General features: G+C 41.9%; 1 protein-coding gene across 1 annotated transcript in view; it reads right to left on the bottom strand.

Annotated features, from left to right (window-relative positions):
* LOC120052428 (lysyl oxidase homolog 1-like) overlaps nt 1-16,958 on the bottom strand; it is a 31,292-nt gene that overhangs the window by 9,338 nt on the left and 4,996 nt on the right. The window contains exons 2-3 of the mRNA XM_038999317.1: nt 4,768-4,876; nt 2,939-3,076 (exon numbers count right to left, since the gene is read on the bottom strand). Of these exons, the coding sequence (XP_038855245.1) occupies nt 2,939-3,076; nt 4,768-4,876 (247 nt within the window). The remainder of the gene's footprint in view (nt 1-2,938; nt 3,077-4,767; nt 4,877-16,958) is intronic.

The following is a 16,958-nucleotide window of genomic DNA, read 5'->3' on the forward strand; positions in this document are numbered from 1 at the left end:
ACCCTGTAGAGCAAGGATCTTACAGTTTTTAGCATAGCAAGGTTGTGTACAATGGCAACGGAAAGGATGGCTGCCGTTTTATGGGCTCTTTAACCAATCGTGCTATTTTGTTTGTTTTTTCGCATTGTTTGCAACTTATTTTATACATAATGTTGCTGCTACCGTCTCTTATGACCGAAAAGAGCTTCTGGACATCAGAACAGAGATTACTCACCTCGAATTAGACAAATCATTTTTCTTTAATGAGTCGGAAGAGAGGGATTTACTCCAGACACCCGAACAGGCCCTCATCCCCGTCATTCGCAGGAGAAAGAGACTGAGTTTTCGAGGAAGGAGATCGGGGTGCCTTGTTAGGATCCGTCAACGAGTGGCTAATCTGCCTTTGCCATTGGTACCATTGGCCAACGTACAATTGCTGGATAATAAAATGGACAAACTAAAAGCACGTATATCCTACCAACGGTACATTAAAAACTGTAATATCTTATGTTTCACCGACATGAATAACATGAATAACCGACATGAATAGCTGACGGGTTATACACTGTACCGGCAGGATAGAAAAGCGGCCTCTGGTAAGACAAGGGGTGGCACTCTATGGATAGTTGTAAACAACAGCTGGTGCACGATACCTAAGGAAGTCTCGAGGTTTTACTCGCCTGAGGCAGAGTATCTCATGATAAGCTGTAGTGGCTTCTACCTAGAGAGTTTTCATCTGTATTTTTCATAGCTGTCTACACAACACCACAGACCGATGCTGGCACTAAAACCGCACTCAATGAGCTGTATACTGCCATAAGCAAATAGGAAAATGCTCATCAAGAGGCGACGCTCCTAGTGGCCGAGGACTTTAATTCAGGGAAGCTTAAATCAGTTTTACCTAATTTCTATCAGCATGATAAATGTGCAACGAGAGAGAAAAAAATTCTAGACCAGCTTTACTCAAACACAGAGTACAATCCACAGTACAAAGCTCTCCCTTGCCATCCATTTGGCAAATCTGACCCTAATTCTATCCTCTTAATCCCTGCTTACAAGCAAAAATTAAAGCAGGAAGCACCAGTGACTCGGTCTATAAAAAAGTGGTCAGATGAAACAGATACTAAACTATAGGACTGTTTTGCTATCACAGACTGGAACATGTTCCAGGATTCTTCTGATGACATTGAGGAATACACCACATCAGTCACTGGCTTCATCAACAAGTGCTTCGAGGACATCGTCCCCACAGTGACTGTACGTACGTACCCCAACCAGAAGCCATGGATTACAGGCAACATTCGCACTGAGCTAAAGGGTAGAGCTGCCGCTTTCAAAGAGCGGGACTCTAACCCAGAAGCTTATAAGAAATCCCACTATGCTCTCCGACGAACCATCAAACAGGCAAAGCGTCAATACAGGACTAAGATTGTATCGTACTACAACGGCCCCGACGTTCGTCGGATGTGGCAGGGCCTGCAAGCTATTACAGACTACAAAGGGAAGCACAGCTAAATAACTTCTATGCTCACTTCGAGGCAAGTAACTGAAAAATGCATGAGAGAATCAGCTGTTCTGGACGACTGTGTGATCACGCTCTCCGCAGCCGATGTGAGTAAGACCTTTAAACAGGTCAACATTCACAAGGCTGCAGGGCCAGACGGATTACCAGGACGTGTACTCCGAGCATGCGCTGACCAACTGGCAAGTGTCTTCACTGACATTTTCAACTTCTCCCTGTCTGAGTATGTAATACCAACATTTTTCAAGTGGACCACCATAGTCCCTGTGCCCAAGAACACTAAGGTAACCTGCCTAAATGACTACCGACACGTAGTACACATGTCTGTAGCCATGAAGTGCTTTGAAAGGCTGCTCATGGCTCACATCAACACCATTATCCCAGAAACCCGAGACCCACTCCAATTTGCATACCGCCCCAACTGATCCACACTGCCCTTTCACACCTGGACAAAAGGAACACCTATGTGAGAATGCTATTCACTGACTACAGCTCAGCGTTCAACACCATAGTGCCTTCAAAGCTCTTCACTAAGCTAAGGACCGTGTGGTGCAAGGCAACAATCTCTCCCTCAACGTGTTCAAGAGCAAGGAGATGATTGTGGACTACAGGAAAAGGTCCGAGCAAGCCCTCATTCTCATCGACGGGGCTGTCATGGAGCATGTTGAGAGCTTCAAGGTCCTTGGTGTCCACATCACCAACAAACTATCATGGTCCAAGCACACCAAGACAGTTGTGAAGAGGGCATGACAAAATATATTCCCCCTTAGGAGACTGAAAAGATTTGGCATGGGTCCTCAGATCCTCAAAAGGTTCTATAGCTGCACCATCGAGAGCATCCTGACGGGTTGCAATACTGCGTTGTATGGCAACTGCTCAGCCTCCGAACACAAGGCACCTCAGAGTGTAATGCGTACGGCCCAGTACATCACTGGGGACAAGCTTCCTGCCATCCAGGACCTCTATACCAGACGGTGTCAGAGGAAGACCCTAAAAAAGACTCCAGACACCCTAGTCATAGACTGTTCTCTCTGCTACCACATGGCAAGCGGTACCGGAGTGCCAAGTCTAGGTCCAAGACGCTTCTAAACAGCTTCTACCCCCAAGCCATAAGACTCCAGAACATCTAACCAAATGGCTAACATATATTACCTCAATTACCTCGACTAACCGGTGCCCCCGCACACTGACTCTGTACCGGTATCCCCTTTATATAGCCTCGCTATTGTTATTTTTACTGCTGCTCTTGAATTATTTATTACTTTTATTTAAAAAAAATTCTTCAAACTGCATTGTCGGGTAAGGGCTTGTAAGTAAACATTTCCCTGTAAGGTCTACACCTGTTGTATTCGGCGCATGTGAGAAATACAATTTGATTTGATTTAAGTATCATAAAACAATAGCATATATGGGTTTGGGGAGACACTGGTTACTCACTGATGGCAGCTGTGCCACTCCCAGGTGTGTCTGGGTCGGTTGGGCATGAAGTCAGCCGTCCCCTGGTTCTTAACCCTCTGTGGGAAGCGAAGGAGGACTCTGATGTCATAGTCTGTAGTCTCAGCGCTGTAGGCAGTGCTGTGGGGAGACAAACACAAAGTATGGAATAGCAATGAGTGAAGGAAAGTACAGATGGCTACAGAGAACTAGTCTCCCAAGGGTTGTCCCGGTGAGTTTCTGATACCTCAGGCTCACAATGTGTTCCTGCAACTAGACAGAATTGAGCGGGCCTGGAAAAGCTACAGGGAAGGAATATGATAAATAAATAATTCACATTACAGATTACTGTGATTAATCTCCATAGCCTACTGCACACCTTTTCAGTCTTGTAGCAAGGAAATATTTGTAGTGGATAGGCATACACTGTGTAGAGAGTTCCAGTATGAACACATGTTTTAGAATTGTTTTAATATTAACCTGCATTCCAAAGTATCAGTAAATATCTTTGTAATTGTTGTTGACATTGGAGTGTATAGCACATTATACAAGGCCATCTGTCCATGATTGCTGATAACACAGACAGGATATGAGAGGGCTTCGAGGAATGGCTGTGCTTGAGATGGGAAGGAGGGCAACCAGGAGAGGCAGTGGGACAACAAAGTTCATCGCCATCATTTAAATGCTCTGCAGCCTGGGCAATTGTACCGTACCCATCTAACCCTGGGGCCAAAGTCAGAGGCCCATTATGTGTGCTGCGACTGCAGACCAAACCACTCAGAGAACCATTTACTGACACGCCAGGTTAGATAGACAAGCTTTAGGCTGTGTTTACACAGGCAGCTCAAATTTGAACTTTTGCCCAATTATTGGGAAAAGATATGATCTGATTGGTCTAAAGACCAATTAGTGTCAACATATCCGAATTGTGTAAATGCAGCCTTAGTGACAGGCATAGGTGACCAGATTTTAGGTTATTGATGTTGCACTGTGAACTGGGTTCCAAACTTTATATACTGCAAATTAGATAAGGAGTAACTTTACTAAGCAGGTAGATATAACAGTCCGGTGCTGAGACATTAAATGAGAATATTCACCGATAGGTGTAACGGATGTGAAATGGCTAGTTAGCGGGTACGCGCTAATAGCGTTTCAATCAGTTACGTCACTTGCTCTGAAACCTAGAAGTAGTGTTGCCCCTTGCTCTGCAAGGGCCGCGGCTTTTGTGGAGCGATGGGTAACGACGCTTCGAGGGTGACTGTTGTTGATGTGTGCAGAAGGTCCCTGGTTCGCGCCCGTGTCGGGGCGAGGGGACGGACGTAAAGTTGTACTGTTACATTGAGGCTGTTGACCCGGATCACTGGTTGCTGCGGAAAGGGGGGTGAGTGTAACGGATGTGAAATGGCTAGCTAGTTAGCGGGTACGCGCTAATAGCGTTTCAATCAGTTACGTCACTTGCTCTGAAACCTAGAAGTAGTGGTTCCCCTTGCTCTGCAAGGGCCGCGGCTTTTGTGGAGCGATGGGTAACGACGCTTCGTGGGTGACTGTTGTTGATGTGTGCAGAAGGTCCCTGGTTCGCGCCCGTGTCGGGGCGAGGGGACGGACGTAAAGTTATACTGTTACATAGGCACATGGAATCTTTCAATCTGTTCTAACTGGAGGAGACTGATTGTTCATCAGAATGTGTATACTGGCTTACAAAAACTGGTGATAATTTTTCATGCCATTAAAGTGTGCAGAGTGACTACTAACAACATTATGTGTGTTCTCTTCATCCAAAGCAAATACAGACATTTATTAAAACACTTAAAAGGTTTAAAATGGTCTCTTACCTTGCCAAGCATTTCTCCTCGGCAGCACAACGGAGAGAGTACATGTGAGCTCTCTGGATATACGTGGAGGCCTGCACATAGTTTGGATCAGGAACCAGGTCTGGCAAACCTAGAACAATACACTTGGCTCAACACATAGTATCCTTCAACAGCAATTGATTCAATCATGTTAGTACCAGCACCTTGATGCCAATGTCAACTTTAACAGTTCTGCATCATCCCTTGACAGAATATAGAGTATTGATGTGGTGCACCGACCAGTGGGGTCATTCCTCAAATAAAACAGCACAGCTTTACACCTATTTATCAGCTATATTTAATTCCCCTGCATCGTGTTATTGTAAGGACTTTGATACAGATGCAGTAGAAGGTCCTGCCTTAAATCACATGCAGCTTATAAAGCCTTCATAAACACTGCAAAAATGTGTTACAAATCATCTATAACCGTATGTCATGCTTTATCAATGGTTCATAAATGTGGCATAACTGTGTGACATAACCACCAATGTCAAATGTGACACAACCCACTATGTCAAATATGACATAAACCTGCGCTTTATAAAGGGTGGTATAAGCACCGCTTAATAAAGGCCTTATAAATCATATTAAATTGAGGCTTCACAAAGCATTTATAACTCTGTCATGAGCATCGCAACGGCAGGCTATTGGGTTTGATTCCCAGGACGACCCATACGTAAACATTTATTCATGCATGACTGTAAGTCGCTTTGGATAAAAGCGTCTGCTAAATGTTCTATATTAATTCACTAAAACATTTCTAGGATGGCCCAACCTCTTTCCCTCTTGGGTGCAGAGTCAATATTGGACCTGAACTCAACTTCCTCCAAAATGCTGTGTTGCAGAATGAAACACACTCTAATGTGCAGTCATGCACAGCAAAACACGTTGGCAGGGCCTTTTTCACACTTTTTAAATTGAAAAACAACCAAATTGGATTTTCTGTGTTCACAACAATGCTTAAAACTTCTTAAGGCTAGGGGGCACTATTTTCACGTCCGGATGAAAAGTGTGCCCAAAGTAAACTGCCTGCTACTCAGGCCCAGAAGCTAGGATATGCATATTATTAGTAGATTTGGATAGAAAGTTTCTAAAACTGTTTGAATCATGTCTGTGAGTATAACATAACTTATTTGGCAGGCAAAACACTGAGGACAAGAAACATTTTTGAGGTCACTCTCTTTTCAATGGGTTTTCTATGGGGATCTAGATTTCTAAGGCACTTAGAAATGCAGTTCCTATCGCTTCCACTGGATGTAAACAGTCTTTAGAAATTGGTTGATGTTTTTCCTTTGAGAAATTAAGAAGTAGGGCAGTTCAGAACGAGGGTTGAGTGAAGTGTACAGTTTGTTAGAGGCTCGTGACCTGAAAGCTGGCTCCACTTTGTTTTTATCTGCTATTGAACGCAGTTTATCCCATCTTAAATTGTATCGATTATTTACGTAAAAAAATACCTAAAGTTGTATTAGGAAAGTTGTTTGAAATGTCTGGATCAAGTTTACAGGTAACTTATTAGATACTTTGTAGTCCTGTTGCGCGAGTTGGAACCGGTGTTTTTTCAGAATCAAACGCGCCAAATAAATTGACATTTTGGGGATATAACGACAGAATTAATCAAACAAAAGGACCATTTGTGATGTTTAATGGACATATTGGAGTGCCAACAGAAGAAGATCTTCAAAGGTAAGGTATGAATTATACGTTATTTCTGTGTTGTGTGTAGTTTCTGTGTAGTGTTGTGCCTGGTGGGTCGAATTATGATTTTCATGTGTATGTTTGATGGGGTGCTGTCCTCAGATAATAGCATGGTTTGCTTTCGCTGTAAAGCCTTTTTGAAATCTGACACTGTGGCTGGATTAACAAGAAGTTCATCTTTAAACACTTGTATGATTTATTCATTATTATTATGAGTATTTCTGTTTTTGAATTTGGCGCGCTGCTATTTCACTGGGTGTTGTCAAATCAATCCTGTTAACGGGATTGGCGCGCAAAGGGATGACTAAGAAGTTTTAAACCACATTAAGGGATGACTTTTGATGTCTGGAAAAAATCTAAGAAACTAAGATTTTTGAGTGTTGTTGACCTTTAATTCAATGAGCATGCCCTGCACTGTTGTTTGGTTTGCGGATTTTCTGTAGTGAAGTAAGCGCACATGTAATGTGATTCGGGCGCCAATGGAATTGGTTGAGTAAAAGGCCAGGAACACCGTATTATTCAGAGCCCCATGAAATGACACCATCTATACATTCTAGAGACCCTACTGAGTATTGGCTACAATACTAAGCCCATACGTATTCCATATACAGTGATTCATATTGGGGGCATTGATTTGACCTTGGAACATATTTTAAAACCCAAATGTAATGCAAATGTCACTTAAATATGAAAAATATGAGTCATTGTTAATGTTTAGACAGTTATTGTTCATATCTCATTAATGGTTATTGACACTTTTCTGCTATTACGTTGGGCACATTTATTTTTTTTAAATCAGAAATTCCGTGACACGGAAGTACTTTTTTAGTGTTGCCGACGAGACGCTGATCATGTGATGAGTTCAAATGCCCACTTGTGCTGCCGCTTGACAGTAAAAAACAAGTAAGTTAACCTTTATTTATTGTAATTTAAATTAGTTTGTGGTAATTAAGTGTTGAGTTAGATTACATACTATAGCTACCTCAATTGTTATTTAAAATCATTTTGGTGACTTCACAGGATTTGCTAGCTAGCCGAAATGTAGCTAGCTAGCAGGCTCAGCAAAATACAAATCCCCCTAGATACAGCCACGTCTCATAGTCACGTCATGATAGTAATATTACGAAGTGAATATAGTTTTCCATCTTCCTTCCCATTTAGAGTTAATTAACATGAACATATTAGCATCTCCTGGCTTCCACGCATAGCATACAAGCCACTGACGCAGACCTTTAAAACATCTACATTTTAAAAAGTCAATAAATCCATATAAGAATAGTCTACACCATCACAATGAATCCATTATTTATTTTAGACAAGTCTAAGGAAACATGATATGAAGAAAATGTAGTCTATTTCAGAAAAACAGAATTGCATATTCTGAGCTCTCCTTATGTTAGGCCCTGATCTGGCTATGCCATATGGCTGTGGTCTACACTAGGTCCTCACTACATATCCGTCGCCAAACCCACTGGCTACAAGTCATCTATAAGTCTTTGCTAGATAAAGCCCTGCCTTATCTCAGCTCACTGGTCACCATAACAACACCCACCCGTAGCACGCGTTCCAGCAGGTATATTGCACTGGTCATCCCCAAAGCCAACACTTTCTTTGGCCGCCTTTCCTTCCAGTTATCTGCTGCCAATAACTGGAACGAATTGCAAAAATCTCTGAAGCTGGAGTTTTATATCTCCCTCTCTAACTTTAAGCATCAGCTGTCAGAGCAGCTTACCGATCACTGTACCTGTACACAGCCAATCTGTAAATAGCACACCCAACTACCTCATCCCCATATTATTACTTACCCTCTTGCTCTTCTGCACCCCAGTATCTCTACTTGCACAACATCATCTGCACATCTATCACTCCAGTATTAATGCTAAATTGTAATTATTTTGCCTCTATGACCTATTTATTGCCTACCTCCATACTCTTCTACATTTGCACACACTATACATAGATTTGTCTATTTTTCTATTCTATTGTGTTATTGACTGTACATTTGTTTATGTGTAACTCTGTGTTGTTGTTTTTGTCGCACTGCTTTGCTTTATCTTGGCCAGGTCGCAGTTGTAAATGAGAATTGGTTCTCAACTGGCCCACCTGGTTAAATAAAGCTGAAATAAAAAAATAAAAAAATACATTTAGCAGACAAGATTTGCTTAGAATTCCATTGCATTATTTTATATTATTATATATTATATTATATATTATATCTACATGGCATGTGCGACTATGATTTTAGAGGGTAAATCAGTTTAATATTACAGATAGATTGTGGCTTCCATCAATGTAATTGTCTGCATCATTTCCATTCCCCCATATTTTTTTTTTGTAAATATACACCAACGTTCAAAAGTTTGGGGTCACTTAGAAATGTCCTTTATTTTGAAAGAAAAGCAAATTTTTGGTCCATTAAAATAACATCAAATTGATCAGAAGTACAGTGTAGATGTTGTTGTATGTTGTAAATGACTTTGTAGCTGAAAAAGGCAGATTTTTTTACGGAATATCTACATAGGCGTACAGAGGCCCATTATCAGCAACCGTCACTCCTGTGTTCCAGTGGCACGTTGTGTTAGCTAATCCAAGTTCATCATTTTAAAAGGCTAATTGATCATAAGAAAACCCTTTTGCAATTATGTTAACACAGCTGAAAACTGTTGTGCTGATTAAAGAAGCAATAAAACTGGCCTTCTTTAGACTAGTTGAATATCTGGATCATCAGCATTTGTGGGTTCAATTACAGGCTCAAAATGTCCAGAAACAAAGCACTTTCTTCTGAAACTCGTCAGTCTATTCTTGTTCTGAGAAATGAATGCTATTCCATGAAAGAAATTGCCAAGAAACTGAAGATCTCAGACAACGCTGTGTACTACTCCCTTCACAGAACAACGCAAACTGGCTCTAACCAGAATAGAAAGAGAAGTGGGAGGCCCCGGTGCACAAATGAGCAAGAGAACAAGTACATTAGAGTGTCTAGTTTGAGAAACAGATGCCTCACAAGTCCTCAACTGGTAGCCTCCATAAATAGTACCTGCAAAACACCAGTCTCAACGTCAACAGTGAAGAGGCGACTCCGGGATGCTGGCCTTCCTCTGTCCAGTGTCTTTGTTCTTTTTCCCATCTTAATCTTTTCTTTTTATTTGCCACTCTAAGATATGGCTTTTTCTTTGCATCTCTGCCTAGAAAGCCAGAGTCTCCACTTTTATATAATGTCAAAAACACGATTTCAAATTTTGCTACATAAGACCGAATCCAGGTGGTGAGTCACATATTCGACATAGTGGGTTATGTCACAGTTGACATTGGTGATCATTTTATGTAGCGCTTATGAAGCCTTTAGAAGCTGAACGTCATTTAAAGAGGGACCTAAAATTTTGTGTAGACTTACGACCACAAGTTACATATGGCAGCACATTCAGATAGGTGGAAATAAGGGTCCTGTGGTCAGTAGTCAGGAATCACTAATTACAGTACATTCCTGATGATCATCTTAGCAGAATTAGTACTCCCTCCCTATAGGTCACTATAGATTCTGATCTTAGTGTATAGAAAAAAGCTAATCATGCCAAGAAAAATAAAATGAGTATACATGAATGAGTCATTCATTCGTTAAAAAATTCTTCCCTAGAATCTGAATGTGAAAGTGAAAACATGGTTGGTACACACACAGGGAGAAATTATGCTAAGACGCTGGGGCTTTCCTAATATGATGTGATGTTTCACGACACTAATCCTAATATGAACCTGTCATTCCATGTTAACCTTTGGCATGAAAAATACATTCAGACTATTCATATCTGGAGGGGATAATGCTAAGCATTAGAAAGTCGACTTCACCAGAATACTAGACAATTATGTTCTGCTACAGTATCCAAAGTTTATATTTCATATTTGTTGTAGGCTCCTAGTAATCAAATATTGAAAGATATTTCACGTTTATGCAAGAAAATGTGAGAGATGGAGGGATAGAGAGAGAGAGAGAGAGAGAGAGAGAGAGAGAGAGAGAGTTTGAGTTTTTATAAAACCTTTATTTTATACTCACGTGTTAACATAAATAATGACACACTGCCTTTTCAGAAATGAAACAACAAATGTAATTCCTAAACAAAATAAATAAAATAAAAATACAAAAAAACATATACATTCAACTTATTTCATCAACAAAAAATAATTTCCCCTCCTCTACAAAACAAAGCGCTCCTTCGTAGGCCCACTTCTCCTCAAACAATAGGAGATCTTTTACAGCTGAGAAGAACTCAAAATCCACTTTTATTCTTGCTTTCACTAATCCTTTAAAAACACATCTTACATCCTGCCCATATCCCGTTTCTATCTTATGTTTCCTACTCAGAAAAATTGACATCTTAGCTTGTCCCAAAATAAAATTTAACAGTTGACATTTTCTTTTCTGTTGCTTACTATATTGAAACCCCAAAATAAAAACAGTGTTATTGAAAATCTCCCCTACAGCTTTAAACAAAGATTCCAGCATTTCCAATAGAGGTTTTATCCTCTCACACTCCATAAAACAGTGAAAAATGGTTTCTCTTATATTACAAAACGGACATCCATCTCTAACATCTGAGTTAATAACAGATACAAAAGCATTAACTGCAATGATGCCATGTAAAACCCTCCATTGCATATCACCAGTACCCTTTTGTAACGGTGGCTTGTACAGTGCTCTCCATTCTGGCTTTACCTTGTCATCAATGCCCAATTTTACCCTCCATGGAGTGTCTTTTCTATTTTTCAATTTATCTTTATTCAACACCTTGACACACCCCCTATACAAGTCCTTCCCATTCACCTCATCCAAACCCACCTCTTCCAACCCTCTCAAATCCAGCAATAACGCCTTTCTTTCTGACTCTGGGATATTTGGTGTAATCCCTAGTCTTGGAAATGAGACTTCTTCATCTTGTACCTTCTTCTTGTGGCTATTAAGCATACCCCACTCTTCCGCTGACAGAGCCTTCCTGCAGCTTCCCAGCAGTTGTCCGACAATCCTTTCCGACCTCACCCCCAAATGTTCAGCCACCCGTCTTCCATCCATTAAGGCGGGCCCAGCCATGGCCATGAACTGTTTTAAGGTGATGATTTTGCCCTTCACCAGAATCTTGGAGAAATGTGGAACAGCTGCAGTTGTACAATCCAGTCTTGCCCCATACACCAGAGGTTCCTCCAACAGCCAATGCACTGACTCCGCTGAAGTTCGTCTGGACACCTTCATTATGCTCCACACTCTGAGAAGGCCTCTGTAAAACGGAGGTACTCCCTCCCTAGAAATCTGGCTACTATCAACCAGAAATAAAGCCTTCTTTAAACCTAATCCTCCAACCCGCTGTAATACAAGACCTGCCACCCCTCTCCACACCACATTTTCCGGTCCATAAAGCAACCTTTGAATAAACTGAAACCGGAAAGCAGCAGCCCTACTAGCAAGATGTACAAGACCTTGTCCCCCCTCCTCTTTTGACAAATACAAAACACTTTGTGGAACCCAGTGATATTTATCCCAAAAGAAATCCACAATAATTGCCTGTATCTTAGCCAGAAGGCCAGATGGTGGTTCTAAAACTGACAACCGATGCCACAGTGCAGAGGCAATCACATTGTTAACTATAATAGTACGCCCCCTATATGACATACGAGATAGCAACCAACGCCATCTCCTCATCCTCCCTTCCACCATTTCAACCACCCCAATCCAATTTTTTTCCATAGTCCCCTCATCTCCTAGGTACACTCCAAGATACTTAAAACCTCCCTTACACCATTCCAGCCCCCCTGGCAAAGCCATGATCCCTCCAGACCATTCTCCAATCTGTAAAGCACAACTCTTTTCCCAATTTACCTTTGCAGAGGATATTCCCCTAAAACGATCAACCATTAGACTCAAACTATCCACCTCCGCTTGATTTTTCACTAACACAACTACATCATCAGCATAGGCTGAGAGACGAATAGGAGGAATATCCTCTGAAAGGTACACCCCTTCAATGCGACTTCTAATGCTATTTAGTAGTGGCTCTATAGCAATGGCATATAACATTCCTGACAAAGAACATCCCTGCCTAATACCTCTACACACTTTAAAAGGAGCACTCAAACCACCGTTAACTTTCAATACACTTTCAATGTCACCATATATCACCTTTATCATGGCAATAAAACCAGAGCTGAACCCAAACGCCTCAAACGTGTGCCATAAATATTGATGTTCAACTCGGTCAAATGCCTTTTCCTGATCAATTGAAATTAGACCAGCATCCAACCCAATAGCCCTAGAGACGTCCAAAAAATCACGAATCAGAGAAATGTTATCCCCTATCTGCCTGCCAGGAACACAGTAGGACTGGTCCGTATGTATGATTTGCCCCATCACCTCCCTCAGCCTGTTGGACAAAGCCTTTGACAAGATCTTATAATCAGTGCACAATAAAGCCACCGGCCTCCAGTTCTTCACCTCCCTAGGGTCACCCTTTTTGGGCAGTAGGGTGAGGACAGCCCTTCTGCAGCTTATTGGTAGTAACCCTCCGGTTAAACTATCATTAACTACTGCTAGCCAATCCTCTCCCAACATAGCCCAAAAAGACTTAAAAAAGTCAACGGAAAGCCCATCAATGCCTGGTGCCCTTCCATTTTCCATGTCTTTTAATGCAGTGTATAACTCCTGCAAAGACAATGGTTGCTCAAGCTCAACCTGAGCTTCTGCAGCCACCTGTGGGAGCCCATCAAGGAACTGCTGTGTCACTGTTTTATCCTCTTTGTACTCACACTTGTAGAGCTCAGCATAGAACTCTACTGCCCTCTTTCTAATTTCACTAGGGCTAGTGAGCTCTTGTCCAACAGCTGATTTGAGACAATGAATAATTTTTCTTTGTCCATTCTTTTTCTCTAAACCAAAGAAAAATTTGGATGAGGCATCCATTTCAGAGATTCCCTGAAACTTACTTCTCACCAATGCCCCCTGTGCTCTGATACCCAGCAGGTCTGCCAATGCAGCTTTTTTCCTCTTGAGGGCCTGAGTATGGCCTCGATCTCCTGTGGTCTCAACCAACGTCATGAGTTCCACTATTTCAAACTCTAGGGCTTTCATTGATCTGGTGATATCCTTGGTGACATTCCTCGTGTATTGATTACAGAATTGTTGAATCTGGATTTTCCCTATATCCCACCACTGTTGAAGGGATACAAAACTGGCCTTTTGAGACCTCCACCTCTCCCAGAAAAAACTAAAACATTTCCTGAAGTGAGCTCAATAAAGTTATATTAAAATGCCAGTATGCGCTTTTGGGTTTTACATCGTTAATGAACACCAGCTCTGTTATTAAACAATGATCAGAAAATCCCACTGGGGTTATCACACTTGATTTACAGACCTGAGATTGATGCTCAAAACAATAAAACCTATCTAACCTGGCCATAGAGATGGTGTTCTCTCTCACATGCGCCCAGGTGTACTGCCTTGTGCCTCCATGTTGACTCCGCCAAATATCACACAGTTCATGTGTTACAATGAGGCGTTTTAAAAAAGTCCTTGAGGCTATATGAGGTTCTTGGTGATTTCTATCTAAATCGCTGACTGTGCAGTTAAAATCCCCAGCAATAAATAAATAATCTTCATTGTTACATTTCTCAATGGTATTTGATAATGTCTCTAAAAAACATACCCTCTCAACTGCCACCACTGGGGCATATACATTTATCAGACACATAGTGATGTTTTCATACCTTGCTCTAACTTTAAACAACCTCCCCTCAACTACCTCTTCAACCTCATATGACAAAGGCAAAAACCCTTTTGAGAACAAGATAGCCACACCCCCACTTTTTGAGTTTTTATGACTACACACCACTGTCCCCCCCCACTCCTGTTGCACCATAACTTCATTTTCCAAATTACTATGCGTTTCTTGTAGAAAATTTATGTCACTTCCCTTTCCCCTAATTAACTCATACACTATGGCTCTTTTTTTACCATCTCTTGCCCCATTTACGTTTAAAGAAGAAATCTTAAAACTGCTCATGGATGAAAAAAATATACAGAGGAAGATACAGACACCACATCTCTTTACAGAGTTAAAACTGCAACTGAACTCTTTCATTTTCTTTAGAATTTACATCACTTATCACTCTCGTGACCACTTTCTTGAGTCTAGCAATTTCAGAGCTTGTCAAACCTCCCCCTGTAATTTTTGACATCAGAAACTTTGCTGATTCAATAAACAATTCACTTTCAGGGAAAAAATCAGTTACATTGTAATCCTGCATATATTTCTTCCCTTTTGTCAACTTGAGAAATTGACGTACCTTCTCAATCCCATACCTCCCTTCCACCCCATTTATCTCGCTATTTTGTTGTGACGCGTCAGATGACTCACTCTCGCTATCCTCCCCAGAAGAAAACTCCACCATCTCTACAACCTGTTCATCCTCAACTGATTTATCAATCTCTACCTTCCTCTTAGAATTAGACCCTTCACCACCCCTTAAATTCTTCCTCTTACTCCTCGGTACTTTGAAAACAGCTGCTTCCTTTTCCGTTATTTCAATCTCCTCTTGACCTCCAATTTCATTTTCCAGCACCACCTCAGCGACGGCAGTCGCAATCTCACCGACTGTTTCCCCTCCCTCTTTGTTCTGATCTACCACAATTGCCCCCGTATCCACAATGCCTTCCTCTCCTACTTTTCCAACCACATCTGCCCACCTTCTCCCTTCCCCTGCACCCTTAGCATGTTCATCCCTTCGCGGTGGTGCGTTAGCTGCACCAGCACTAGAGCTACTACCGGGCTCTGCGTGCTCATTCTCAGGACAACTACGCACCAAATGCCCCTCTCTTCCACAGCCAAAGCATTTCATTGATTCAGTAGAAGCGTAGAAGACATAATCAAATCCATCAATCTTAAAACTGAACGCTAAATTCAGTTCATCAACGTCCTTTTTTAAGATCATATGCACTTGTCTCCTATGAGACACGACATGTTTCAGCAACGGAGATTTGCATCCAAAAAGAACCTTCTTTATTGTAGATACGATTTGACCATGACGAGATAACTCTCGCTCCAACACTTCATCTCTAACAAATGGTGGCACGTTAGAAAGTATAACTTTCTTCGCCGGATTCATAAGCGGAAATACCAGCGTCTGTGTCTCCCGCAACACAACACCCCTCTCAACTATCTTATTCACCTTTTCAATGGAATCTAAGAATATCACTACAGCGCTATTCATCCTTGAGGCTGATTTGATGCTATCATACCCAATGATAGCACCCACAGCCAAGCTACATTCTTCCACTGAACACCCGGCCGCAGCAGGAATCTTTACTCCATGCCGCCGACTAAGTTTTTCAAACTCCAAACTTCCGCGAGTGGCCATTGCAACCAGCCCCACCCGCTGGTTGTGCCCTCGCAAAAACCAACCTCAACGATCCCACCACCCCTATACGTGCTTAGTGATAGTTAGACAAGATACCCTTAAAACAACTAAACTAATCAATATATATATATATACACACCAAAACCCAATAGAGTGAAAAGAATTCCAGTCGCTCTCACCATCACTCCTGCTTGACGCCTCACTCCCAGCATGCACTCCGACGAGAGAGAGAGAGAGAGAGAGAGAGAGAGAGAGAGAGAGAGAGAGAAGCACACTAAGGTAAAACAACAATGATCTCCCACCCCGCTGTTCCTAAACTGGGCCAGTGATCGACTCTGTCAGAGGAACAGAAGAATAAATAAAAAAGCAGGCCTGAGTTGTCAGAGCTAATGTGTGTCCCATTTCCAGTAAAGGGCATGCCAGAAAGGGTCACTGGGATACCTTATCACCACCCCCTTCCCTCCCCCTTTACCTCAACCTCAAAGGCCAGACATCCACTTAAATATGAACCAGTTGGAGCAACATAAAGTCAATCCCAAGTTTTGACCTCTGGTACCATTCAAAAAACCTACCATCTGCTTCATTTTGGTTCCAGTAAAATTGACAAAACAGTAAAACAACTGAAGGCATATGGGGATATGATATTTAGCGTTGTGCTTTTCTATTCCCACTCTGTCGTTACTGTTGTTTACAGCAGGCCTTGGATACAATTTGTTTATAGGAATTCTACAGAGAAAGCTTCCTATCTCCTCTGCCTGTTTAACGTCCAGGTGAGCCTTCCCCAGTTTAGACACAGGTTCAAATGAGGGTTCTGTCTTTCCTAGCACTGTGTACACATCCAATTTGTCATCTCTCTCTGAAGCAGACTTACAGGCCACGGGAAGCTTCCTGGGGCAGACCATGTAAACACTGTAAGGCCTGTGTGAAATGCAGAGGTTTTCCATCCAGCAGTGGACTCTTCTCCCTCTTCTTTCGGCAAGGCCTTTGTTCTCTGGCCCCCTAATCTCCGGAAACTGGTAATTGGGTATTTTTCAGAGGGATAGAGTGTGTCTGAACCAAAAGCTGATCAGCCCTCGAAAGCATTT

This window comes from Salvelinus namaycush, chromosome 1 (assembly GCF_016432855.1).
Source record: "Salvelinus namaycush isolate Seneca chromosome 1, SaNama_1.0, whole genome shotgun sequence".
NCBI lineage: Eukaryota > Metazoa > Chordata > Actinopteri > Salmoniformes > Salmonidae > Salvelinus > Salvelinus namaycush.